This window comes from Columba livia, chromosome 1 (assembly GCF_036013475.1).
Source record: "Columba livia isolate bColLiv1 breed racing homer chromosome 1, bColLiv1.pat.W.v2, whole genome shotgun sequence".
NCBI lineage: Eukaryota > Metazoa > Chordata > Aves > Columbiformes > Columbidae > Columba > Columba livia.
Window position 1 is genome coordinate 143,511,621 of NC_088602.1, and position 26,838 is coordinate 143,538,458.

The 26,838-nt window shown below is 44.0% G+C and overlaps 1 protein-coding gene across 3 annotated transcripts in view; it reads right to left on the minus strand.

Annotated features, from left to right (window-relative positions):
- LOC110359271 (potassium voltage-gated channel subfamily A member 6-like) overlaps positions 1–23,275 on the minus strand; it is a 30,250-nt gene extending 6,975 nt beyond the window's left edge. Inside the window, exons 1-3 of one of the 3 annotated variants that reach the window (XM_065034442.1) lie at positions 16,457–23,275; positions 16,066–16,152; positions 1,419–1,551 (exon numbers count right to left, since the gene is read on the minus strand). In XM_065034442.1, coding sequence (XP_064890514.1) covers positions 20,998–22,554 — 1,557 coding nt within the window. In that variant the 5' untranslated portion in view covers positions 22,555–23,275 and the 3' untranslated portion in view covers positions 1,419–1,551; positions 16,066–16,152; positions 16,457–20,997. Of the gene's footprint in view, positions 1–1,418; positions 1,552–15,082; positions 15,189–16,065; positions 16,153–16,456 lie in introns of all 3 variants that reach the window. The other 2 variants (XM_065034432.1, XM_065034423.1) reach the window with 2 other exon arrangements.
- Between the last annotated feature and the right edge of the window lie 3,563 nt (positions 23,276–26,838).

The following is a 26,838-nucleotide window of genomic DNA, read 5'->3' on the forward strand; positions in this document are numbered from 1 at the left end:
TCTACTGCATCTGCCTCCAAAGACAGCTCCAAAGCTCCAGGCATTAGCAATTTGGCCACCGGGTGCTCCCAGAGCTGCCTGTTTACATTGTCTTTGCAAGGTGTTATGATTTCAAGATTCACTGGCAGAATGACAAAAGAAGGCAGCTCTGCCAAGTTGCTGGTGGAAAAACTCTCACTTGGGAAAGAAAAAAGGAGTAAAGAGCAGGAGGTCTCATTCCTTGCTCCAAGGAGTGCTCTGGAGCCTGACTTTCTCTTCTGCTTCATTAATTCTATGTTCCCTGAAGCTTCAGCAGCAAGTAGAACATCCTGTTGCACCCCTAAACCAGCCTTCTATATTGCCTGGTGGGCAGGGGCTCTCGTAGAAGTGTGGGTCCTGCTCACTGCACAAAAAAAAAAAAAAAGGCGTTCTCTCTTCTATGTCTTGAAAGAATCACAGAATTGCACAGAATCACAGAATGGTTGGGGTTGGAAGGGACCTCTGGAGATCATCTAGTCCAACCCACCTGCTAAAGCAGGTTCACCTAGAGTAAATGGCACAGGAATGTGTCCAGGCAGGTCTTGAATGTCTCCAGAGAAGAAGACTCCACAACCTCTCTGGGCAGCCAGTCCGTGTTCAGTTTAAATAGATAGATAGATAGATAGATAAAGATAGAGATAGCTATAGCTATAGCTTAGATATAGATATAGATATAGATATAGATATAGACATAGATATAGATATAGATGTAGATGTAGATGTAGATGTAGATGTAGATGTAGATGTAGATGTAGATGCAGATATATAGTTATAGTTATAGTTATAGTTATAGATAGATATAGATATAGATATAGATATAGATATAGATAGATATAGATGTAGATGTAGATGTAGATGCAGATGCAGATATAGATATAGTTATAGTTGATATAGATATAGATATAGATATAGATATAGATATAGATATAGATATAGATATAGATATAGATATAGATATAGATATAGATATAGATATAGATGTAGATGTAGATGTAGATGCAGATGCAGATGCAGATATAGTTATAGTTGATATAGATATAGATATAGATATAGATATAGATATAGATATAGATATAGATATAGATATAGATATAGATATAGATATAGATATAGATATAGATATAGATATAGATATAGATATAGACATAGACATAGACATAGACATAGACATAGATAGATAGATAGATAAAGCTGTATCTCTGTTATCAAGAGGTGTTTCTGCCCTGCAAGTCCTGCTTCTACACAGCCAGAGTGTAGATCTTCATAAACGTTACAGAGGGCTCATGGCAGCACTGGTTACCTACATAGCTGTCCAGTAGCAAAGGAAACCGCTTAAATACTTTACATGCCGACACAGGCAACTCTCTGCATGCAAATGGCACCTCCATGGCCAAACTAACCTCTGCCACAAGCTGCCAACACTCTTTCGCAAAACAGGTCCCCCATCAGTGTCGCCTTGTCAAATACCTCTACGGCCCACAGGATGGCACTGTGTCACGCCATAAACTCCTCACGGGCTTTTGACGGCGTTACCTGACAGCAGAGTTTATCACATCGCAGTTTTTTCCTTTGAATTTTCAGGCTTTCCAGAATTCAGCATAATTTTACAGATTCTTCCATGCTGACACACCAGCTGATCCTCTGTGTCTTTGCTCAGAAAGATTGCCATCTGCTTTCTGTGGGCATTTTGCTTGAAAAAACAACAGTAACCTTAACTCCCAAAAGGGTTACCCTAGTAGCTACACAGCAGCCTTCAGAACAACTACTTCTTTTTGCTGCCGAGACATTGTATTTGGTAAGCATTAAACTAATTAATAACAAGGATTGCTTACAACACACTTTATATGTTCCAAGTACTGTACAAAATCAAATTCAGTTAGCAATCTTGCTAACCGCCACATCATTTGCATTCTACTTAAGATCATTGCAAAAATTTGGAGTTTGTGCAGCCTACAGTGATCCAACATGGACTGGAGGGAGCTCAAGCCTTTACACACACGTGCATGGACACACTTGGCACATACGATCCAGATCAGTTTTGCCATCCTCTCCCATGGAGCCACACCACAGACATTAAAATTCGGACTGCGCATCTGATTTCAAAGCCTTCTCATCTGTGTTTAAGGATTGTGTGATACAGGGTTTAGATTTGTCCCTAGGTGCACAAAAGGTCCCTTCAAGAAAAATATTCTAGGACAATTGCAGAGCCAATGATTTTAAATTAAAATTCAAAAAGCTATGCTTGCCCTTATTAAAAAGTTTAAAAAGGATCACCAAGGTAAATGATTTCAGCTTAAAGTAGCTGAGAAAGATGAAGAAACTTGAGTTTTACTCAAGTTTAACATTCCTTATCAACTTTAACTTCAGCTGCTAGCCCTTGTTAAAGCCTTATCTGTTTTATCTTCATTGCTGTTTAAAATGCTTTTGTGCAGTATAGATATACCCAGGGAACCAGCACACAAAAGCACAACAAAATATTACAGCTCAGTCTACAGCAGAGGCAAAGGCAAAGACAAACAGTTGCTAAGGACAACAGACTGCTGGGGACAGCAAAACAGCCACAATCCCGCTGTCTGCTCTGCCTTTACCAGAGCCCTGGGAAGCCAGGATTGCAACTGCTGATGAGAGGTGTGGAAAGGAAACCGGGGACAAAGAAACTGCTGTCATGGTTGTGACAGTGCTAATAGTCATCTCCACTCTTTACCTCTCCATTCCTCCCAAGGGCCCCTCTGGCTCAGTTCTTCTTTCTCTCTCTCTGACACTCTCCAAGGTTTAACTCTGGCCCCACATATGCAGCAATATTTAATTTTGCCTTGCCAGCTGAGACACATCAGGCTGGCACAGTAAAACACTAATGAACTGAAAGCAACCCCATTAATTTACAGGACAGTTGCCACATTTCGATCAAGTCACAGAGTTAAAAGAAAGAGCTGTGAGGGAAGGTGTTACTTTGGTGGACTCCACATATGGAGGTGTGAATGGAGGTGGCATGGTGAAGGTCACACACTCAAGGGATCATCAGAACAACAATCATCTGCAGACAAGGAGAGTGATCAAAACCAGCAATGTAAATATAAGCAGCAAGTTCATTTACAGCTTGCTAGTCCCTAAGAAGTGGGTGATTTGGGTTCAAAGGATCCTTTGCTCTTGTCACATTTTCACTGTCAAGTACTAATCCAACTTAAACCAAGAGGCAGGATTTTCAAATGTATTTGCTTTGGTCCTATTCTGTTTCACTAGAAAAAATTCCTGATGGCCACGGTCTGTTAAGGCTTTATCAAGCATTTTTTTAAAATGTTATCTTCTACCCAACTTCTGTGAGATTTATAGTATCTTCTGAGTGCATGGCTGATTAATTAAGTATTTATATTCTCACTGTAGTCACCTGAAGACCCAGTAGTCAGGTTCACCAATACTGATGGAAAGTATGGAAAAAGGTGTAAGGACACAGGGAAATATTAATAGACACGATGTCACTGAAGCAAGTAAATCACAGAATCACAGAATCACAGAGTGTTAGGGATTGGAAGGGACCTCGAAAGATCATCTAGTCCAATTCCCCTGCTGGAGCAGGAACGCCTAGATGAGGTTACACAGGAAGGCGTCCAGGCTAGTTTTGAATGTCTCCAGAGTAGGAGACTCCACACACCCCCGGACAGCCTGTTCCAGTGCTCTGTTACCATCATGGAGAAGAAGTTTCTTCTCAAATTTAAGTGGAACCTCTTGTGTCCCAGTATGAACCCATTACCCCTTGTCCTACCATTGTTTGTCACGGAGAAGAGCCTGGCTCCATCCTCGTGACACTCACCCTTCATATATTTGTAAACATTAATGAGGTCTCCCCTCAGTCTCCTCCTCTCTAAGCTAAAGTGCCCCAGCTCCCTCAGCCTTTCCTCATAAGGGGAGATGCTCCACTCTCTTAACCATCTTTGTGGCTCTGTACTGTACTCTCTCAAGCAGTTTTCTGTCCTTTTTGAACTGCAGGTCCCAGAACTGGACACAATATTCCAGATGAAGTCTCACCAGGGCAGAGTAGAGGGGAAGGAGAACCTCTCTCAACCTACTAACCACCCCCTTTCTAATGCACCCCAGGATGCCATTGGCCTTCTTGGCCACAAGGGCACAGTGCTGGCTCATGGTCATCCTGCTGTCCACCAGGACCCCCAGGTCCCTTTCCCCTGCTACTGCTCTCCAACAGGTCATTCCCCAACTTATATTGGAAACAGGGGTTGTTCCTACCCAGATGCAATACTCTACATTTTCCCTTGCTATATTTCATTAAATTTTTCCCTGCCCAACTCTCCAGCCTGTCCAGGTCTCGCTGGATGACAGCACAGCCTTCTGGTGTGTCAGCCACTCCTTTCAGCTTGGTGTCATCTGCAAACTTGCTTATAGTACACTCCATTCCCTCTTCCAAGTCGTTGATGAATATATTTAATAATACAGGGCCCAGTACTGACTCCTGAGGCACTCCACTAGATACTGGCCTCCAACTGGACTCCGCCCCATTGACCACGTCTCTCTTGCTTCTTTCCTTCAGCCAGTTCGCAGTCCACCTGACTACTCAATCGTCCAGACCGCACTCTCTCAGTTTAGCTGTAAGGGTGCTATGGGAGACTGTGTCAAAAGCTTTACTGAAGTCAAGGTAGACCACATCCACTGCTCTGCCATCATCCAGCCACCTTGTTATGTTCTCATAAAAGTCAATGAGGTTGGTCAAGCACGACTTCCCCTTGGTGAAGCCATGTTGACTGCCCCTAATGACCCTCTTATCCCTGATATGCCTTGAGATAGCACCAAGGATTCCCAGGGATGGAGGTGAGGCTGACCGGTCTATAGTTACCTGGGTACTCCTTCTTGTGCTTTCTGAAGATTGGAGTGATATTTGCTTTCCTCCAGTCCTCAGGCACCTCTCCTGTTTCCCAAGACTTGGCAAAGATAATGGAGAATGGTCCAGCAATGACCTCAGCCAGCTCCCTCAGCACCCGTGGGTGCACCCCATCTGGACCCATGGATTCATGGATGTCCAGATTGCCTAATTGCTCCCTAACCCAGTCCTCATCAACCAAAGCAAACTTCTCCGTTTTCCTGACTTCCTCTGGGGCTTCAGTGGTACAGGGCTCCCCAGGACAGCCTCCAGCAGAACAGACAGAGACAAAGAAGGCATTCAGTAACTCTGTCTTCTCCATATCTTCTGTCACCAGGGCACCCACCTCATTCATCAGTGGGCCTACATTGCCTCTGGTGCTAGTTTTATCTGCCACGTATTTGAAAAAGCTCTTTCTGTTGTCCTTGACCCCTCTTGCCAGATTTAATTCTAAGGAGGCCTTAGGTTTCCTAGTTGCCTCCCTACACCCTCTGACAACAGACTTGTATTCTCCCCAAGGGCCAGCCCCCTCATGATCTATAAACTCTCCTCTTCCACTTGAACTTGATCAGCAGATCCCTTTTTAAAAACGCAGGTCTCCTGGCTCCCTTCCTTGACTTCCTATGTGTTGGGATGCTCGGATCTTGTGCCTGGTAGAAACAGTCCCTGAACACTAACCAACTATCTTGGGGCCTTTTACCTTCAAGCAGCCTTGCCCATGGGATTTCCCCTAGCAATTGTTTGAAAAGGCCAAAGTTTATCCTGCTGAAGTCCAGGGTTGCAATTCTGCTTGCTATTCTGTTCCTGCCACACAAGATCCTGAACTCCACCATTTCATGGTCACTGCAACCAAGGCAGCCGTCAACCTCTACTGCTTCAACCAGATCCTCCTTATTAGTGAGGATGAGATCCAGCAGTGCACCTCTCCTAGTCGGCTCCTACACCCTCTGCATCAGAAAGTTATTGTCAAGGCACTGGAGGAACCTCCTAGGCTGTGGCTGGCCTGCCAAGTAGTCCTTCCAACAAACATCAGGGAAGTCAAAATCCCCCACCACAACCAGGGCCTGTGAATGTGAGGCTACTCTCAGCTGTCTGTAGAAGGCCTCATCAACTTCCTCACCCTGATCTGGTGGCCTATAATAGACACCCACAATAGTATCACCCTTGCCAGCCTGACCCATAATTTTCACCCACAGACTCTGAACTCACCCCTCATCCATGCCTGGACAATACTCAATACATTGTAGTCGCTCTCTCACATAAAGAGCGACTCCAGCACCATGCTTGGGTGGCCTGTCTTGCCTGAAAAGGACATAGCCACCTGTGACCACATTCCAGTCATGTGAGCTGTCCCACCATGTCTCTATAATTGCCACCAGGTCATAATCTCCTGCCCAAACACAGGTTTCTAACTCCTCCTGCTTATTCCCCATGCTGCGCACATTGGTGTACAGGCATTTCAGAGAGTGAGCTGAGCACACCAATTTCACCCTAGGGGTATGGGAGGCCTCCCAGCCCTCATGAACTCTAGAGTGCTGACCCACTGATGCAAGCCCAGCTATCACCCCATCCCCCTTCAAGTCTAGTTTAAAGCTCTCCAAATGAGCCCTGCTAATTCCTGTCCCAGCATTCTTTTGCCCCTGCGAGGTAAACCTTTCCCACGTATCACTGTTTGGACTGGTGTCTTGTAAAACCAGCCGCTATCAAAGCACCCAAAGCCTTGCCTGTAGTACCAGACTTGTAGCCAATTGTTTACAGATTGAATTTTCCTAGTCCATCCCATATCATCACCCAAAACTGGAAGGAGGGAAGAGAAAATCACTTGAGCCCCAGACTCTTTAACCATCCGTCCCAAGGACTTGAAATCTTTTTTCATTCCCCTCAGACTATGGGATGCAGCTTCCTCCCCATCTGTCTAGAAGATCAGCAGTGGGTAGTAGTCCGTCAGGTGCACCAAGTTGGGGAACGTCCTGGTGATGTCCCTGATCCGGGCTCCAGGTAGACTGCACACTTCCCTACATTGAGGGTCAGCTCTGCATTTTGGGCCCTCTGTCCCTCTCAGAATGGAATTGCCTACTACAATTAGCCTTCTTTCTTTCTTATCTGATGCGATCTTGAGGTGTGGAGTCAAATAGGGTCATATCCCGTTTATCCTGCTTCCAGCCATGAAAATAAAGATGCCCTTTATGGAAATTACAACCTTGTGAAATCAGAAACAGGTTTACAGAGAAGCTGACTGAAGGTTCCACAGTAACCAGCTGCCTCAGCTTCAAACCTAAATCCAGCTCCACAGCCCTGCCTTGCACCATCTCTTTGAGATTCCCTGTAGGAAAAAGGGTCATTTGCATTATCTGCAGAAAAAGGAATTTACCAATGAATAGACTGCTTGTTCCTACAGATCTTTATGACTAATAAACACCCTACTGCATGCTGAGGAAAGACTTTATTTCCTTTCTACAGTTGAAGAAATTGAGGCATGGGAAAAATGAAATGTCAGATCCATACCAGATCCAGACCTACAATGTGCCTGTGACCACCAGTCTGTCCACAGACTGATACAGTTGAAACTCAAAAATATCCAAATGGGAACTTTAGTTATACTTCAAGACACTGAATTTTCAAGAGAACAGGTCTCATTTCCTAACCACATGGAAAACTGACCATCTGAAAAACTAAAGACTTCTAAACCACCATGTACTACCTTGCCTAGTTGGCATCAGAAGAATGTGCTGATGGACAAATACCAGCTGTGAATTTGGCTCCACTTGCCTGAAACCAACTCTCTGCATCAGTAGGTGTGTTAAAATATTTTGCCATCAAAAAAACTATTCATGCACCATGGTGGGCACAAAGACATGACAATGGGCCCTCTCCAAAAATTCAAGTGACTCAGACACCTAAATACGCTATAGGACAGGAGGGAATTTGCAAGAGGATTCATCTGGGCCCTTTTGCATATGCTTGTTTCTGAATCACCACTATGTGACTAAATATAAACCATGAGGAGCCATAACTGCTATTCCATATATCCTCGTATTCCTCTAAAAGATGATAAAGGAACAGAAACTAGCAAAGCATTCAGAATGATTAGTTCTTAGCAATGTCAGTGAAAATCTGTAAAAACTGATATTGACAGATTCAAAGCACAGATTTGACTGCTCAGTACCAGTGAGCTGCTAGTATCCAAATCAACTTCATGCTTGGAGAACTAATATAAATCTATGAGAGAGATGGTGAACTCCTCCCCTCTACAGTGTATTTTCTTCTGCTGCTTTAATAGCTCGGTCCCTGATAGCTGTACAATGGGTGAAAAAAAGAAAAAACCTGCATAAATTTACTTCTTTTGGACTAGCTGTGAAAAGTTGATGTCAGCCTCTTATCTCCATGGAGCATTCAGCAGGCTTTCAATTTGCCTTGCAGCAAGACAGCTCTGGGCTCTGTCAGATAGAAATATTTTGCACACCTTTAATTACAAGGCAGCCTGCAAGGGAATGGAGAGTCACAAATAAGGGGGTTGCACTGAATATTTTGTGTCTGAGCCTGAAAAACATATATCGGTTCAGCATGGTCAAAGCATTTGCCTAAAGCCAACATAGAGCTACATAACAGTAGAACTTGTTAGTATTCAGATATTCCATAAGTTGCATGCACAGGGCCAAATATTTTTCTGTGTTTATTTGATCCTCACTCTCCATATGTTAGTTACTGCTATTATGACAGTAACACAACACAAGTGTCCTTGGGGAGTAAAGGTCCCCAACTGTGCCTGACATTATATAGGTATTAGGTAAGAGATGGGGCATATTCAAAAAGAACTCCTTGTCTAAATGGTTTAGGGGAAAAGGGCAGCTAAATGGCATAACACTGTCCCATTTCATTGCTGAAGCACTGAGATATATGGAACATCCAAATACCACATGACAGTACTGGGGACTGTCCCTTGGACTCCAAGTACAACATTTAACTATGAGACCTTCCTTACTAAATGGTCTCCGAACTAATGAAAAACCTTACATGACTTTTTGATGTAACTTACTAATAAGCAGAAATGACAGGGTCAGAAGTAACAACAGGTGTATTTTTCTGCTACGTAGGTTATGTGATTGGGGGATGGTGGATGGAGGATGGAGAGGAAAGCAGTAACAGTCTCCGAAACTCATCACAGCCATTTCACAGCTGCAGCTGACTCGATCAATATGTATTCAGACATCTTCTATGGAAACGTTGATTAGTGGTTACTATGCAAAGAAGAACTCACTACTCATCTTATCTGAAATCCACTTAGCTAAGTGTTAATGGAAGTCCACAAAAAAGTGCAGCTTTTTTAAAGAGATAATGAAAAAAGTAAGTAAGTAGGTGAGCTACAGCACACTGCAGATAGTACCTTCTACTTCCATTCTTCCGAATACATGCAGAAAATTATCAGCAATAATTTTTGGTCCTTCCTTCCTTCCTTCCTTCCTTCCTTCCTTCCCTCCCTCCCTCCCTCCCTCCATCTCTCCCTCCCTCCCTCCTTTCCTCCCTTCTTCCCTTTCCTCTCCTCTCCTCTCCTCTCCTCTCCTCTCCTCTCCTCTCCTCTCCTCTCCTCTCCTCTCCTCTCCTCTCCTCTCCTCTCCTCTCCTCTCCTCTCCTCTCCTCTCCTCTCCTCTCCTCTCCTCTCCTCTCCTCTCCTCTCCTCTCCTCTCCTCTCTTCTCCTCCCCTCCTTTTCTCTCCTCTCCTTTTTTAATTTTTCCCCTATTATGTAACCCATGAGTAAAAAGACCCTGAAAGATGTCCTGCTGAGGGGAAATGGGAGAAGCTCACAATTCGTAATTACATGTTCCAGGAAGTCAGACTGCATTGTAAAAGTGTTCTAGACTCATTTTAAAACTTTTTTACCTGTGCAGGTTTTCCAGCTGCAGAAAACAACAAGTGTCTTGCCTCAGCAACAGCCAAAGCACTGGAACATCCCTTCTGTCACTACCTATACATGCTGTAGTATCCATACCATTTGGTCTGTCATTTTGTCTCTTTCGGAGCATCAGAACATCACCTAACTGAATTCAAGGAAGTACTGGAGCTGATGCTGGAGCCACACTGCTAGTAATCAGGAACAACCAAGGGCTACCACTACAATGCTTGGAAAATAGGGGATTTTTTAAAATAAACTCTCCTATATGAAGGACAAGCTCCTCCCTTCAAAAACAACAACAAATCCATGTTATGTCTTTCAATACATTAAAGTAAAAAAAAGGTGTAAATGCAAATTTCTGTATTTTACTTTGTTTACATGCATTTCCTTAAAAAGAAAAAAGCAAAAATATTCAGAACATCAAGAAAATGATCACACGCATTTTTAATTTTTCCAAACATGCATTTTCTGAAGAATACCAAAATGAGCTGAAATTAAACTCCTCTCACAAATATTGCTGATTTTGAGGAAGAGGCAGATTTTGATGGGAATATGTCCTACAGAAATGTTTGCATTCCACTGTAGAAAACTGTAACAAATAATCAAATTACAGATTAATGGATAAGCAATAGTGAATACCCCCCAAAATGTTTCTGAAATTCACTGTGTCATCTCCAAGGATAGATTACAAAGATCAACAGTTTTGTGGGTATTATTTCATAAGCATGAAAGCCCATAGTCTATAGTACTAAAAAGAATGCACCTGACAGCACTATTTGTGTTATATTAAAATATAAGCTTAATATATTTGTGGTACTTATCTAAAGAAAAGTTACACTGGTAAAGTAGATGTTCTGTGTTTGGCCATCTGACACCAACTGGACCATTAGGTAAATATCTACCAAGTACCTTTCTGTTTTATGTACTGATGATGAAGTAGGATTCAAACACAAGGCAGATCACTGACAAGAGAGCTTGTGCATTGAGCTCCTTACTGTTTAATGACAGCACTACTCTAAAAAATACAAACCCTTTATGAGAATGCAGGTCTTGACTGAAGAACGTTTAAAACTGAAGTACGTAAAGGGTAAAAAGGGTCAGAACTTGGTCACAGGTTAAGACCACATTAGTGCTTTGCACACTGGATAGAGTGTTCTTGAGCTGTTTACTTTGCAATGCAAAGCCAGGGGAAAAAATACATATAAATATTATTTATGCATAAATAAATCAGACTGGCTTGAAGATTCACAATAAATGCATCTCCCATGCTTCTTACATATCCTCATGAATCAACATCATTTACTTGTAGGATTTGTTCCCGTGCTCTTTAACTGTACTCCCTGTCAAAATAAATACCTCCTTGCTAAAAGACGGGGTTGCCAGGTCCAAGAACATGAAGATTTGTTCTGTAGCACTAAAGAAGGTGTCACGGGTTCTGTTTGTTTAGATTCTTGCTTTTCTACCACTCTCCACACCTAACTCTGCCTTATTCTGTTCCTCCTATAAAATCAAAATGTAATAATGCTCTCTCACCATTGGAAAGTTCTTCAAGCTCCAAAGAGGTATATATAATTTCAACCATATAAGCCCTCTGACCAGCTTTTTGCTCTGTGTTTGTGTGGTAATTACCACAGCAGGATCTTCACCATTAATCTGTTACATGACTCAAAAGCAATGCTCTGTATGCAACAGCAGCACACATGATATAACAGTGAATTAAGAAGCACATAAACACATTGATGGTGGTTTCTCCCTTCAATTTAAAAGTGAACTGAGCCAAGAAATAGATGTGACACTGTGATCATGGTTCAACTGCCTCACTCTATACTTGTTGTAATTCTTTCCTAATCGGGCTGACTGCCATAACTCAAGAAGTGATGGCAAGCACTTGGGACAAGCCCTTAAACAATTTATCGACAACTGGATCTGTGTGCATTATCCTGCTAATGTCATTGATAAAGCTCAAGTAGTGTCCGTATTCATATGCTTGCATAATGTGCATGGTTATGTGTAAATTTTGCTTTACTTTTTATTTTTTTCTACTTGAAGAAGAAAAAGCAAAGCTATTTCAAAGCTAAAGAGCAGAACTAGCTAGCCAAAATACAGATACAAATCACAAGAGGATGGTTTCCTCACAAAAGTGAACGAAGAGCAGCAACAAGCTAAAGGTTCAAGGATAAGGTATCAAAACAGATCATTCTTGGCTCTATTGTGCCACAGAGCTGGATGGGTCAGTGAAACTCTCACCTTGGTCAATGTCTGTTTTATCTGCTGAGCTTAAGGGGACTTTTTGTAACTTTTCCACAGGATTAAATGAACTAAGAAAGGTAAGGGAGGGAATGTTAAGCTTTACTCTGACAGATCAGTGCCTGGAATAGGAAATTATTCTGCTAACCTCTTCAGGCCAGAGTGGCCATTGTTATCAACTGTTCTGACATTTCAACAGAAGCTGTGGAAGATCATGCATAACAGTTGATTGCTGCATCTAAAAACAGATAACTCAGCTGAGCAGCAGCAAAGTTAGCTCAAGGCCTTACTTCAAATTAGGTGCAATACAATATTCTAATGATTCCAGGGAGCTCACAGTAGTGAGGAATTACTAGAGACCCCAGGAAAAGAGGAAGATCAGGAGAGAGCTGGAGAGCTTTGGAGAGGGAGAAATATATAGAGGGAGAAAGGACCAGACAAGGTCAGCAGAGGTTCCAGGTTGAGGTCAGCAGAGCAATGAACAGAGATTAATGACTTTTTAAAAGGCATGAACTTCCCCTCTATCTACAGACTATCTCCTGGAGTGATCTGATATCCCCTACCACATCCTACCCAACACCCAGGTCTTCTTTCTCTTCCCCCACTCCCATAAAGAAAAAACATCTTCCAAGACCACAGCTATTCCCATAGTTCCCCCTCCTATTCACACAGCCCAAGAATTAAATGATAAAATCATCAAGATTTAGCGTTTTGTACCTAAATGTGTGCAGTATGGCAAATGAGCTGGAGGACATGAGAAATTAGGGTAGACATTACAATTTCTCATATATTTGGCATCTCAAATACATCCCGGGTGTAGGAAAGGACTCTAGTAGACAAAATCACTGGACTCAGGCTATTTCTATTGCATGTAACTACTTCTATCTTATCTCTTTCATATATTTAAGAAAGTCTATCTAAAAAAAAAATGGGTTTTGCCTTCACTTCTCCTATTCAACCCGGAATGAGCTTTCATTTCTCCTTCTCTGTCTGCTATATGAGAAATCACCTTCTTCTTTCCATGGTAAATTTATTCATAGCCAGTTTATGCTCTACTGTTCAAACACTAATGTTACCTTTTAGCTTAAATAGCTGTTACCTATTTTGTCTACTCTGCCCTCAGTATTTTTGTAACTATAGGTCTTTTCAATCTTTTGCTGGCCTAGAAAAGTCAGGCTCTTCCAGTTTCCTCTTGCAAAGCACTCTCCTTCACCTGATCATTCTTGCTGTTCTTCCATGCACCCTTTCTGACCAAATATAGGTCACAAAAATGCACACAGCATTCCAGATGAGGCTTTACAGAACTAACATTTCCCAGGTGGTACTGAATGTACTCCTTCTGAGACTTTGAAAGACTTGCACCTGCAATTTTTATGGCTGTATTACTCTGGTGGCTCAGTAAGTGACCCTGGCTGATCTCAGTATCCCGTCTTTCTTTTCATCTGTCTTCCCCAAGCTTGCCACCAAAATCGTTACCACAACTTTAACTTCTGTGCTCTTTATTATAATATCCTTCAATTTCTTTAAGTCAGTTATTCAGTCACCTAGTTCTGTGTCCTAATCCACAGTCCTGATGATGACTCTTAGGTTGCTTCATTGCTAAATTTCATAGTCTCAACTCTACTGCTAATATTTTAAACAACCCAGGACTGATACTTGGGAAACTCCTTTAAGAACCTACCTCTTGTCTCACACTGCTTATTTATTCTGTTCTTTACTGACTCTGTTTCTTCTATTCACCCTCATCTGCCCCATCTCAAGTAGTATTTTTCCATACAGCACGTTAATGGCTTTTATATGAAGCTTTTTGTCCAGTTTTATGGAAGGCATGACTGAGATCAGTAGAGTTAGAGCAGGAACGAAGTAGCCCAATTTGTTTAAACTTAGTATTCCTGGAAAATGGAGACTCTGAAGCCAGCAGATATATAGCCAACCTGCCAAGACTGCAACAATTTTCACATAGCCATAACAGCAAAGAACTGTAGGAGGGGTAGAGTTTGTGTCTACCTCTGCTTCCCTTCTGTTATTATATTACCTAAAACTTGCAATTATGCTTCTTTAGCTTAAAAAGCTCTATCTCCTTGGAAAACATATCCAAACAAGAGGAAACTGATGGAAGTCAAAATGGGAAAGCGTTCAAGATTCTAGGACCAGCAACTGTTCCATTCAGCATGGGGAATCTGGTGACCATGCATGCCCCACACCAGCCTGACTTCTGCTCCAGCCAGGCACGTGGGTGTCATGCCAAGGACACAAAAGAGCTGAGTGTGGCACAGCAGACAGGTGTTCACCTCCACCTTATGGTATGGTAATGGTGCACCTTCCTGAGAGCACCGTAGCTGATAAGCAAAGAGGCTATGGTCCAATTCTGTTTTCACTGGGGATAAATTTGGAGTCACTTCACTGACGTCAGTGGAGCTATTCCAGAATGGTACCAGTGTAAAAGAGGGCAGCATCTGCTTCCTGAAAATGGATGCCATCAAGCTAATTGAAAACAACAGATGCATCAACAAGCAGCAAGAGGAGACAGTAATGTTCCAGTTTTCTTGTAAAATGCCATTTAACTTCTCTCCAGAGAACAGAAGAGAATAAACCAATACGTACTCTAAAAGCCAAATCTTCTCTTGGTATAAATCGTGTATGACCTTTTATGTAAATGGACCAGTATGTATCTACAACACCTAAAGAGATCTATTCTAGACATCTGCATTTACAGCCCTCTTCTCTGAGCCTAATTCTTCTCTCACATTTACTTAAATTAGGAGTTACACCATTCATATCCTTAAAGATACATTTACCTAATGTCAGGTAGAGAGCAGAATTGAGACCCCAGTTTTCTTTAAATAAACAATGGCTACAATACTAATTAAATTGGGTAATTTAATTGGTAAATTTGGTAGTTAAATTGGTGTACTTGTGTTTTATAGCACTTTTTGACTAAGGGTCTTCTAAAGCTTTACACCACTGAGTAAATATCTTTATATCCATTTAGTGAAAGTGAAGCCAAAGAAGGGCTTACTGAACTTTCAATTATATTTTGTATGAAGACAGACCTTACCCATGAGTCTTGTCTCCAATGAATAGGCAACACAGCTTCAGTAATTTAGGGTGACCATGGAAGTTGATGACCGCCTTCCCTCCTCTAAATCCTTTCCTTTCTTTCGCTAAGAAACAGTCATACACAGGAAAGTTCAATCTGTTGCTTAAACTCCTCTTAATTTGCAGTACAGAAAATGTGGATATTTCCTGCGGTGAATGTTTATCAATGAATGTTTATGCTTTAGGATCATAAAACCCACACTGATCACAGTTATGTTTCCCAAAGTGTAAAACTATGCTATAATATTCAATATCTTGTGCCAACTAAAGAGGCCCAAACAGACTTCCCTGGAGCAAGTGGAAACCATGGCAGTTAGGCAAGGCATACAGAATTGACATGTACTAACAACATAAGGTACACTAGAAATCAAGGTCACTGCAGTCCTTGTCTGCTTTCTCCCAAAAGCATTCTTCTGGTTTTATCTCCCTGACTAGAATCTTGTCTCATTTAGGACATGACCCTGCACAAGAAGAGCTCCTTCTTGTAATAAACAGGTAATTTCATCACTGTCTTTGGTGGCAGTTAAGGACACTCAGCATTCACTGGCAATTGTTCATTTTATCAGAGGATTAAGTCTTTTCATCCTGCAAGCACCTGTTCCCATCCTTAACTTTATGTGTAAAGCAGATGACTGCAAGCCAGTGATCTGACTCCGAGCCTGCTCACAATATGGCTACAAATGTCTTCAGAACAGGATTTCTTTAGAGTGAGAGCTTCAAAGAGTAAGACGAAGAGATCAGACTGTGCTTTTGGTTACAGCAATGTAGATAGAGCTATCTTGTGCTTATAGGGCTGCAGCTGAGGGCAGGATCTCATTCAGTCTTAAACTTCTCTATGAACTCATCTGCATATTTCCAGCATTAAGAAAAACAACTATGCTTTTATTTTTGTCAATATAAACTTAAAGAGAAGATTAACTTTGCTGAGTTTGGTAAACTTACTTGGACTCAAGTCAGATGAGAGCTTTTGGGAAAGCTGTGGTTAACTCCTGCTGTGATCTGCGGATCTTTCCCTGATGCAAACAGGACCTCAAGAAAAGAACAAACAAAAATAAGCATTTTAACAAATAGTACATATGCTTTGACTTGATGCAGAAGATTGAAGTTGCAGCCCAATATAAACCAAGGTAGTTGTACTAAATGGAGCTTTGCCAACTTGAATCAGCAGATGGTGAGGATCTGGCTCATACTATATTTTTGTAGTTTATAATTATCTTTCTTCACCTAGAACCAGATTCTCCCTTTAGGCTGCAAATCTTAATTAGGAAATCCTTTCTCATTAATTGCAAGAAACTCTTAGTCATTAGTTTCACAGATGAAAAAGAAACCTTACCTACTTCTGCTATAGCAGCATACACTGGAGCTGTTTGTTCCTTTGCTTTTAGAGATGATGCTCTTGTTTCCATCACAGTATGGAAGACGCTTCAGTGCTTACCCTCTCCTGCTGCCCTGAATTTCCTTTATACTCATTCTTCTTCATCTCCATAGGGATCTTTGTACACTGAATGAGAGGGCCTAGGAAAAAACACCAAGTCCAGTCACCTTTGCCCCCACAGCTGCTCTATAAGCGAATTTTTATCCATGAAAGCTGGATCAAAAGGAACAGGGCCAAAACAGAAAATTGCTCAAAAATCCCAAATTGCAACATTTTCCAAACAGGAGCAAAACAGGCATTTCATCTTGGAGGTAAGCATAGGAATCCAACAGTACTGCAGACTTTGAAATATTGCAAAACAGCTCTTCATGGCTTTCACCCTTACAATCTTCTATGTTGCTGATGAGTTGCAGATAAAAAAATGTGCCCTCAGTAAAATTCTTCCATTCCTTCCTTCCCCACCTCCAAGAAGATGATTTCTGTCTTGTACTGCTTTGGTGCAAAACATCCTATGGGAAAATTTCCAGGGAACTGATTGTCACAGAACAGCTGAGGGTTCAGGAAGGAGCAATAGTCTCTTCCACAGCAAAACCATTTCCTAGTGAGATTGTTGAAAGAGGAGTTTCTGGGTTTTTTTTTTTTTAATGTGATGCTTTAGCTTATATTCCTTGTCACCGAGCACCTAGATGACTCTACATTCACAGGCCAGTTGTGCCTCAGCTCCTTGACTGTGAGTGATCAGATTGTCCTTCACACAATCCCCACCTATCTGTATGTAAGGATATACAAATAAAATCCCTTCCTATCTCTTCGTTTGCACTCTCTGTTTTCAGATGCTGATAATTGTCTGTCTGAAGTTGAACAGGGCAGTTGTACGTGATATAAGGTGATGGGATGATCTCCAGTAAACAAAGAAAACAGCTGTAAAGATACGGTGCTAATATCTGAAAACTGAAAACATTCAATGAGTGCTTTTGCTTGTAGCCAAAGACACGGGGTAGAGAGAAACAGTCTGGGAGGTTGTTATGGAAACAAGTCCCTGGAGGTGCCTACTTTGCTTCATGAGGATGTGCTCTGCCTTCAGAAGGAAATGGTTATACTGACAGACAAATCTGTATTTCAAACATCCAGGAGTGAGTGATAAGGGGTGAGAAGTTGAGGTAAGATTTTTGAAAACATCTCTGTGATTTCCTGATGCTAGTCATTGGCTTGGGTGTCACTATGTCTTTTCAGTCACTTGAAAGGCTCCTTAATAAAAATGTCAAATTCTGTAAATTCTATAATGTATAGTATTATTGATGACTCGGGGACTTCACTACCTTGCTTTTCAGGAGATGCTTAGAGAAAGATTTACATACTGAAACAAAAGTCCCTAGATCACAGTTTCCAAGCTTCCATTAGCTTCTCTTAGCTCTAACAGAGAAAAGCCAGGGTGCGAACCCCATTCCTGTTTTACACATTTTCATTTGCACTTTATTTTCAGAACTGAAAAGTGTGGATGGCAAAAATTGCACAAAAACTATCTGTTTGCAACAAAGGTCCTTCACACCTGTGTGTGTGCCCGTGTCAGTGTACAGACAACACTCTGGCTAGAAACTCACTGCTGAATTTCACCTGAGAACAGGAAATCTCTTTACAAGAGCATCTCTATAAGACACATTGGGATTATGCTATCAGTAATTTGTCTCAAATCTCTTTTTGTTGGAGTTTCCATGCCTGTCTGTCTGTCATGCTGGTCAGGAGAATGACCTGTTCTGAGCAGGGAGGGCTCCTGCCTGGCAGGGGCATTGGGGCCAGGCCCAAGGGAAGAAACGAGCAAGGGAATTTTCTGACGTAGGCTCAGCATGCCTCATGCCTCCTCCTGAACTCATGCTTAACCTGAGTTTTTTATATCTTACTTTGGGGAAACTTTTATCAGCTGATACACTCAGGCATAAAATAATGCCAAACATGGACATTCTGCAAGGAGGCAGCAGCAGTCTGCAAACATCCCTCTTAAATAGCAGGTTATGTTGCTAGTTTTTTGTGCATCTGCTACAGTAACACAAAATTTGAAGAAGAGTCACTCTCTTCCACTCACAGGAAATATTTCATTATACTGACCCTGAAACACAACTAAGAACAACAACAGCTTTTTACTGAATTAACTCAATGATCAAGACAACTTTTCACACAAAATCAACAGAGATGCCACCATGCTCATCCTTCCTCAATCCCACTTATTCACCAGGATTACTTACTCACCAGCTGGTTACATGCTTCAGGGGATGCAGAATGGCTCCAAGGCTCCAGACTTTCACAGATATTTGCCTCAGTCTTGATGAAACAAATAGGAATTAGGCACCTATGTGTTCAGGCAAACTCCTCTCAGCTATAGAGCCCTCACCACAGCACGCTTGTGTCTCCCAGACTGACCTGCAGTAACTGAGACAAGTGGCGTTTTGCTACTGATTTCAGTGAGAGAGACAACAGAGGTTTTCAAGTAATGGTTGTGCGCTGACTCCAGGGGGGATCCCTGTACATTAAAAACCTTTGAGAAGACAATGGGACTCTGGAGAAAAGTAGCAGCTAGGATTTACACAAACAACTTCTACCATATGATCAGGGCCCAGATGAAGAGACACCACAACAAAAGCACTCTAGGCATGGAGCCAGATCTCAAGATGATGAAAAACAAGCAGGGTATTGAAGATGCAAACAGATCCCATCCCACAACCAGTTCTATAGCCAATTCTGACCATATTAAAGTATATGCCTTTAGCATTCTTAGCTTTATGGTTGAAAAGCATAATATATACATATACATAAAATGTATTCTATATATTTTGCATCTTGATATTATGTCTCATTTATGTATTACATGTGTCACATGCAATATGTAGTACATTCTAATATGCATATCATACAGCATGATGCAAGACCTTAATGGCTGCCTTTGCTTTCATACACATGCACACATGTGAATGCAGAACGTACACTTATATTTAAAACAAGAAAGACTTTTCTTTGCAAGAAAATTGCCAATAGAATCTGAAAGCATCCATTTCCCCTTCTCACCCACTGGCAGCATTTGAAACATTTTAAAGTTAGGTGTAAGGCAGAGCTGATTAAAAAAATGAAAATATCTGGGAAGCAAAATGTCCATCTTAAGATGCAAATCTCTGGTTCCTTGGCAAACCTAGCACTGCAAGCCAAGCTATGCATTCTGCATTGCTAGCATAAGTCACTCTCATAAAACCTAGTGCATGCAAAAGACATTGCTATGCCTTGTATCCATGAAATACCAACAATTGGCTAGATCAGTAATACAGCAAAAGTATATCTTCAAGGATAGCTGTTTCTCTCCTAATTTGAAAGGTCTAGGGTATGTTGTTGGGTTTGTGCAGATGGCTTAGGGAAGTACCTGTCCATGCCAATCTCAGTCTCAAATGCTGACACATTTACCCTGGGGTAATTTATGCATGTGACACACTAAATCAGTGCAATCTTCAGACAGCATGGATGCAGCTGTCTGTGGTTGGTGTTTTTCAGCTACATCACCAAAACACCAGCATGCAAACTTCCCTCAGCTATACAAACGCTTCAATAAAAATGCAGTGGAGTCAATTGCTCTCACACGCCTGAATACAGAACTGGATATCTGGAGCATAAAGTACATCTCATTAAAAGCTATTGTGTGGAGATAAACTGCAGAGATAACAAATGAATTTATTCAAATGTGCCTTGCATCAGAAGGCATTTACCACTATCAAGTTGGTACTGTAAGAGCCAATTAACGTCAGGGCACTGGCATAAATAAGGCTCAAATAAGCTCAAAACAGAACCTTCACCAAGCCTGTTGATTTCTTTAAGCTTGTTTTTGATAAATGGTATATGGTCACAAGTAACAAAGGGCTTTTGGATTTCTGCACCTTTTTTGAAACACAAACCATGAGGATCTTTAGCAAAGAAGGAAGACATCCGCTTGCTGACTTTCTCCTACAGCTGCAGAAGTCATTGTGATGCTGGCTACAGTGTTTCCATTATTCAAAGGCAATGGCATGGCAGGCGTGACCGATCCCACAGCCAAGGGCACTGTGCTGGCACAGGAACTAAGGGCACAGCTTGAGCCAGATGTTTGTAGCCCGTTTAACTATTCGTTCACTGCAGAATCCTTCAGCTGAAGTAGTGGCAAGGGCTTCTCTGCTAGTGGAGTAGAAAGGCTAGGTTTCAGAGCAAATATTGGATTAAAGCAGTCTTCAAAAACAGAGAAAGAAATTTGTGAGGGAGTGGGGGATGACAGCTAGCACTCCACAGAATAAAGCAAGAACATTTCTGGCTGCACACAGTAACAAGAAACAGCAAATCAGGACAGAAGAGCCCATTATCGCAATCATTCTGTTTACGGTATCACAATTCACAGTCTGGCATGTAAATGCTGAATAGATCCAGCTGCTAGTAGGAAGACGGCTGTGCAGCAGCCTGTAGCTCTGTGTCTGGACCCAGGATAACAAAAATGATCACACCTCTGTCAGCATTTTCTTCTCTTTATAACCCTGGTTGTTGGGAGGAATGAAGTTGGAATATTTCATGGACTCCAGGTCTTCTGCTTCCAGGAATTCAGATTTGCTGAGAGACTGATTACTGTCCCCCTTCTTGGGCTCAGAGAAAGGTGACTGTTGCTGGCCACAGGTGACATGGGTGTACTGGCACTGCTCTTCATGATCAGTCTCTCGGTGGTAGAAGTAGTTGAAGTTGGACACGATGACAGGGACAGGGAGGGCAATGGTGAGCACACCTGCAATGGCACACAAGGAACCAACAATCTTGCCACCGATTGTCATGGGATACATGTCCCCATAGCCCACAGTGGTCATGGACACCACTGCCCACCAAAAAGCATCAGGGATGCTGGTGAAGAGGGAGTCAGGGTCATCAGTCTCTGCAAAGTAGACAGCACTGGAGAAGAGGATCACCCCAATGAAGAGGAAGAAGATGAGAAGGCCCAGCTCCCTCATGCTGGCCTGGAGAGTCTTCCCCAAGATCTGTAACCCCTTGGAGTGTCTGGAAAGCTTGAAGATCCTGAAGACTCTGACCAGGCGGATGACTCTGAGGATGGCCAGGGACATGGCTTGCTGCTGGCCCCCATTGCTGCTGCCACCAGGCTGTTGTTTTTGTTGCTGCTGCTGGGCCAGCTCAGTCCCCAGAGTGATGAAGTAGGGGATGATGGCCACAATGTCAATGATGTTCATGATGTTGCGGGAGAACTCGGGTTTGCTGGGGCAGGCAAAGAAGCGGACAAGGAGCTCAAAGGAGAACCAGATGATGCACAGGGTCTCAATGAGGAAGAAGGGGTCAGTGAAGAAGGGGCCAGCACCAGCAGCGGGGCGCAGGGGCGGTGGAGTCCCGCTCGGCGGGGGTGGCGGCGGCAGCAGCAGCGCCTCATCACTGGGCGGTGCCGCCTCCCCAAAGCCAGGTTGGGTGCCCTTGGGCTCCTGGCGAAACTCAGGCAGGGTCTCCAGGCAGAAGATGACGATGGAGATGAGGATGACCAGCACAGAGACGATGGCGATGGCCCGGGCTGGCCCGGAACTCTCAGGATACTCAAAGAGCAGCCAGACCTGGCGCTGGAAATGGTGCTGGGGCAAGGGCTTCTCCTCCTCTTGAATGAAGCCCTCATCCTCCCGGAAGGTCTCGATGGCCTCCTGACCCAGCTGGTAGAAGCGGATCTCCTCCAGGAAGATGTCGAGGGGCACATGGACGGGCCGGCGGAGCCGCCCCCCGGACTGGTAGTAGTAGAGGATGGCGTCGAAGCTGGGCCGGTTGCGGTCGAAGAAGTACTCGTTGCGGAGCGGGTCGAAGTAGCGCACCCGGCGGCTGGGGTCACCAAGCAACGTGTCAGGGAAGATGGAGAGGGTCCGTAGCTGGGTCTCGAAACGCAGCCCCGAGATGTTGATCACCAACCGCTCGCTGCTGCAGCAGCTGCCGCCGCTCCGCTCCTCGCCCGGAGCCTCCGCCTCCGCCTCGCCGCCTCCCGCCCGCGGGGCCGCCAGCGCCAGCGGCTCCTCCGCCCGCATCCCGCCCGCTCTGCTCCGCGCCCCGCCGCCGCCACCGCCTCGCCTCCCCGCCTTCAGCGGCCGGCGCCGCAGCCAGCCGCCATCCGCCCGCCGCCCCGCCTGTTGCGCCTCGGTGCGGCCGCGCTCTCCCGGTGGCTCCGCGGGGCTCCCGGCGCGGGTCCTGCTCCGGATCCGGCTCCCGGAGCGGCGCGGTTCCTCCTCCGGATCCGGCTCCGGCCGCGGCTCTGGAGTGCTCTGCCCCGCGCTGGGGCACCGCGCTGCTGCACGGCGCACCCGGCTCTGCCCTCCCCGCCGCGCACACACACACACACGGGAGGGGGGAGAGAGAGGAGGAGAGGGAGGTGTAGGAGAAGGCAGGGACACACACACACACACACACGGTTACACAGGGGGAGAGCGGCACACGCATACACACACCGACGCGCACCCGTGAGCAGAGGCACGCGCGGAGACAGACAGATAGACACAGGCAAATACAGGCAGCGCCAGCACGGACACGCTCAGATACAGACAGATGCACGCACCCACACAGCGAGACACACGCACGCACCCGTGGACGTGCGCGGAGGCTGCTGTTCTCTCCCCCTCACCCCTCGCCGCAGCAGCCGCAGCAGCTCCAGCCCAGGGGCGTCCGGTTTTTGGGGGGGTACCCCCGAGGGGATCCCGCTGTGGGGCTGCAGCTCTGCAGACAGGCGCTTCGCGACAGCTTGCCCAAGGGGTGGCACCGCCCCGACCCTTCTTTTCCCCCACCCTCCACCATGAAAAACCTGCCCCTGCCCCTGGCCTCTCAGGCAAAACGCTGACGGGGACTGTCAAACACTGACAGCTCTGATCACTGATCAGAGCTCATCCGTGGGACTCGGGAGACCTCGGTGTCGTTCCCGTCCCTGCTGCAGGATGCCGTTGACCTTGAGCCAGTCACTCCATGCCTGTGGCTCACAAACCTCCATTTATAAATGTCATTGCCATGATGCAAGCAGGACAGTGACACTGAACCATCCACAGATGGAGACAACCTGTCACACAGTGAACAGTGCAACTAGGGAAAAGGCACAGGTAAATATAGTTTCTCTCTACTCATTTGTAATGGATAGAGTTTACCACTTCTCCCAGGTACCAAGGGGGTGAGCTTGCTCATTTTTTTTTTTATTTACCACCACATGGTCAGTACTCAGACTCCTCAGAGCAAGCATTGCATTTCACAGGCAATCAGACGTCCAGTTCTTTTGCCTTTAGAAACCTGTGGCTTGCTCCGTCCATGTCACACTTCACATCTGAAAGCACACAGAAATTCATGACTGCATTTTCTCCCTCCAAAAATGAGGCTAACAGGTGAGGCTGCTTCCATCCTTCCGAGAACAAAAGTCTGTCTTTCCCTTGAAAGCCCTTTGTTCGTGCTAAATATTATTAACCAGGCTTTTATCATCATAGTATCTGATGCCTTTCCTGGCTGCAAGCCATATGCTTAGCCTACACTATTTCTTAGCAGCATAGATCTAGAAGAAAACATTCCCCTCTTTACCCCTCCTCCTAATTCCTCTCTAACTAGCTGACAAAATTCAGTTACTTCAGGCTCTGGACATTTGGACCAGCTGACTCCGACTGCCTTGTTTGGCTCTGTCCTCAAGAAGGAGGTGACTATGATTTAAATGTCTCTTAATTCTTTTTCTCTTCTCACTCATTAGCATTGAAAATGGCTGTTGCAAAAAGAAGCATATTTTTTCATTTGTATGAAGATGGCTGTCACACAAGGAAACTTATTTTTCTTCCATATTATACATAACTAGGGTATGGCAACCAGATGAAAAAGACCTTTTTCTTTTAAAAAATGAATCAATGTTTACCTTTGTAATAGTAAAATGCTTCTTGCTGAGATTCCTTTTTCAATTATTACAATGAATTATTCATTCACAGGATTATTTGAATCATAATTATGATTTATTCATTCATGTGGTTAACTATTGAGAAATCCTTTAAAAACAGGTTTTGAAAGGGATGGAAGAGCTCCTGAGGTCTATAAGAGGATACAGGGCATGCCTACATTGCAATCACTGCTGCGATTGAGCTCATCCTGTACTGGGTTTAAACAAGCAAGCTTCAAGCAACATAGCAGAGACACTGTGGAGCTCCATAATGGTTTGCAGGACAATTTTCCAGCCCACGCAGACATTTCATGCTGCCACAGTTCTGGTCTTCACGTTACCTGAGCTAGCAGTGTTACAGATAGCTGAGGTGCCTCCATGTGAGCTGCAGTCCCATTCAGCCGTGCCCACCCGCTCTGCTCACCTCCTACCACAGTCCATCTCTGTGCAGGCATCCTGGCTGCTATGCACTGCTTGCACTTGCTCCTGAATGCTCTTAAAAGTCACTTCATTTCCTTCTGTGTACTCATGCTGCACCTCAGGCTCAGTATGAAACCCGTAAGCCTTTGCAACATGCAACTAAACTCTTTTTAGCACAAGCCTGTTCACAAACCGATCTGCACCACACTGCCTGTGCAGCCGCACCCCTCACTTCTATATTAAGAGGCGATGCCAGCTGCCACCGTTCAGCCTCCATGCAGATCTTGCTGGGCCAGCATCTTGTGATGCTACATGATTTGCAAAGCTGGAGAAGAATGGCAAGAGAGATACAGAGATGTCAGGGAAGGGCAAAAGGTGAACCCCGAAGCAGCACTCCAGAGACCACACAGCAGTACCATGGCACTCCCTGCAGAGTTATTTGGCTGCTAGGTCTGAAGCCAACACAGCAAGACCAGTGCCATCTAAAGGTGCCGCTAAGCTATCTTTGAGGTGGTAACTGCTCACATCTCCAGGCTCAGGTATGGCATTTTTCTGTGATTCAAGAGTTTAGGATAATCACATCCTCCTCCAAGGTATATCAGTCACTAATTTCAAGGTGCACAAAACCCCCTTCTTAGATACACGGGGTAAGCTGTTGCTGACTCTAGCACAGGAGGACACCTAATTCTGGGCTCTAATACTACTCCAGAAGCTGGAGAGACATTGCTCCCCTCCAGAGCCTGATCCTTACAGGCACCTGCCAATCTGCAGCACACCAGTTCAGCTTCAACAAGCCAAACAGTTCCTTGGATGTCTTACACACCCCTGAATGTGAGTCAGCATTTTGGGTAACACTACTGCCCTTTGGATCCTCTTTAGCTCATTTTCACTTGATTTGAAGTGCTCAGCACTGCAGCTGCCACAAAATTAAGGGTATGTAGCATTTTCTCAGGAAAACCAAACTCAGACACTCTCAAGGTAAGCGCTCCAAAAATAAGATACCCCAGGTGGGTACCTAGATTTGTGTCTGGCAAATACAGAACTTGTTTTCCATTTTCTGCCTTTCTGGGTTTCCTGGTCACTCCATCTTCTGAACTTTCCAGTTCTCTCCTCTGTGGTTCCTGTGCTACTCTTATCTCCTGCTTCCCATATTAATTTACTTTTCCCAGTTATGGACCATCTCGTTCCTCTGGCCCTACTAGTTTCTTCACTTGCAGGCCAGTGGCCCCTTTATCGAAGATGTACTTTTCATACTCCTTTTGCAAAAACCCTATTGGGTCTGGACCCTGCTCAGTAAGCAGTGAAGATGGTGGCTGGCTGCCTGACTCACTAGAAGGAGACACTGGGCAATCAGGAGAATAGCCAGAGATGCTTTGCTCATGTGACCTTTTGTGATACTCATCCATACCAAAGGAAGAGAGCAGAAGAAAACCAAACAATCCTTCATACCTGCAGTAACTTTTGTGAACTGTGGACCTTTGAAAAGAAGCGTCAAAGCTTTAACATCATGCAGCCTAGGAGGTACAACATAACCTCCCACAGGCTTGAGGCCCTGAAGTAGAATTCACCCCCCAGGACTCAAAATATTCCGCATGTAAAACAAATGCCAATGCTCTAAAAAGAGCAATAGCCTGGAAAGTTGGGTTTTGGGTTTTTGTTTTTTTTTTTTTTTTTTTTTTTTTTTTGGCGTGTGTGTGTGTGTTTTTAAAAAAAAAAAAAAAAAAGTAATGTAATATCTGGCAGAACATCCACATTTGAAATGGTCATTTACACTTATGCACAGTACCAATTACAGCCAACCTCATATCTCCCTACTTACTCAGAGTCATAAATCTATAAATGAAAGTGCTAAACAGGAGAGGGAAGCAGGATTAGCTTATGGCCTGAAACTATTAGCCACACCAGTCAGAAACAGTTCTGTTTTGTTCTCTTACCTGAAAGTAACAACAAATCTATCTGCTTATTAACAGCATTCCTGGTATCAGAGCAGTCTATTGATACG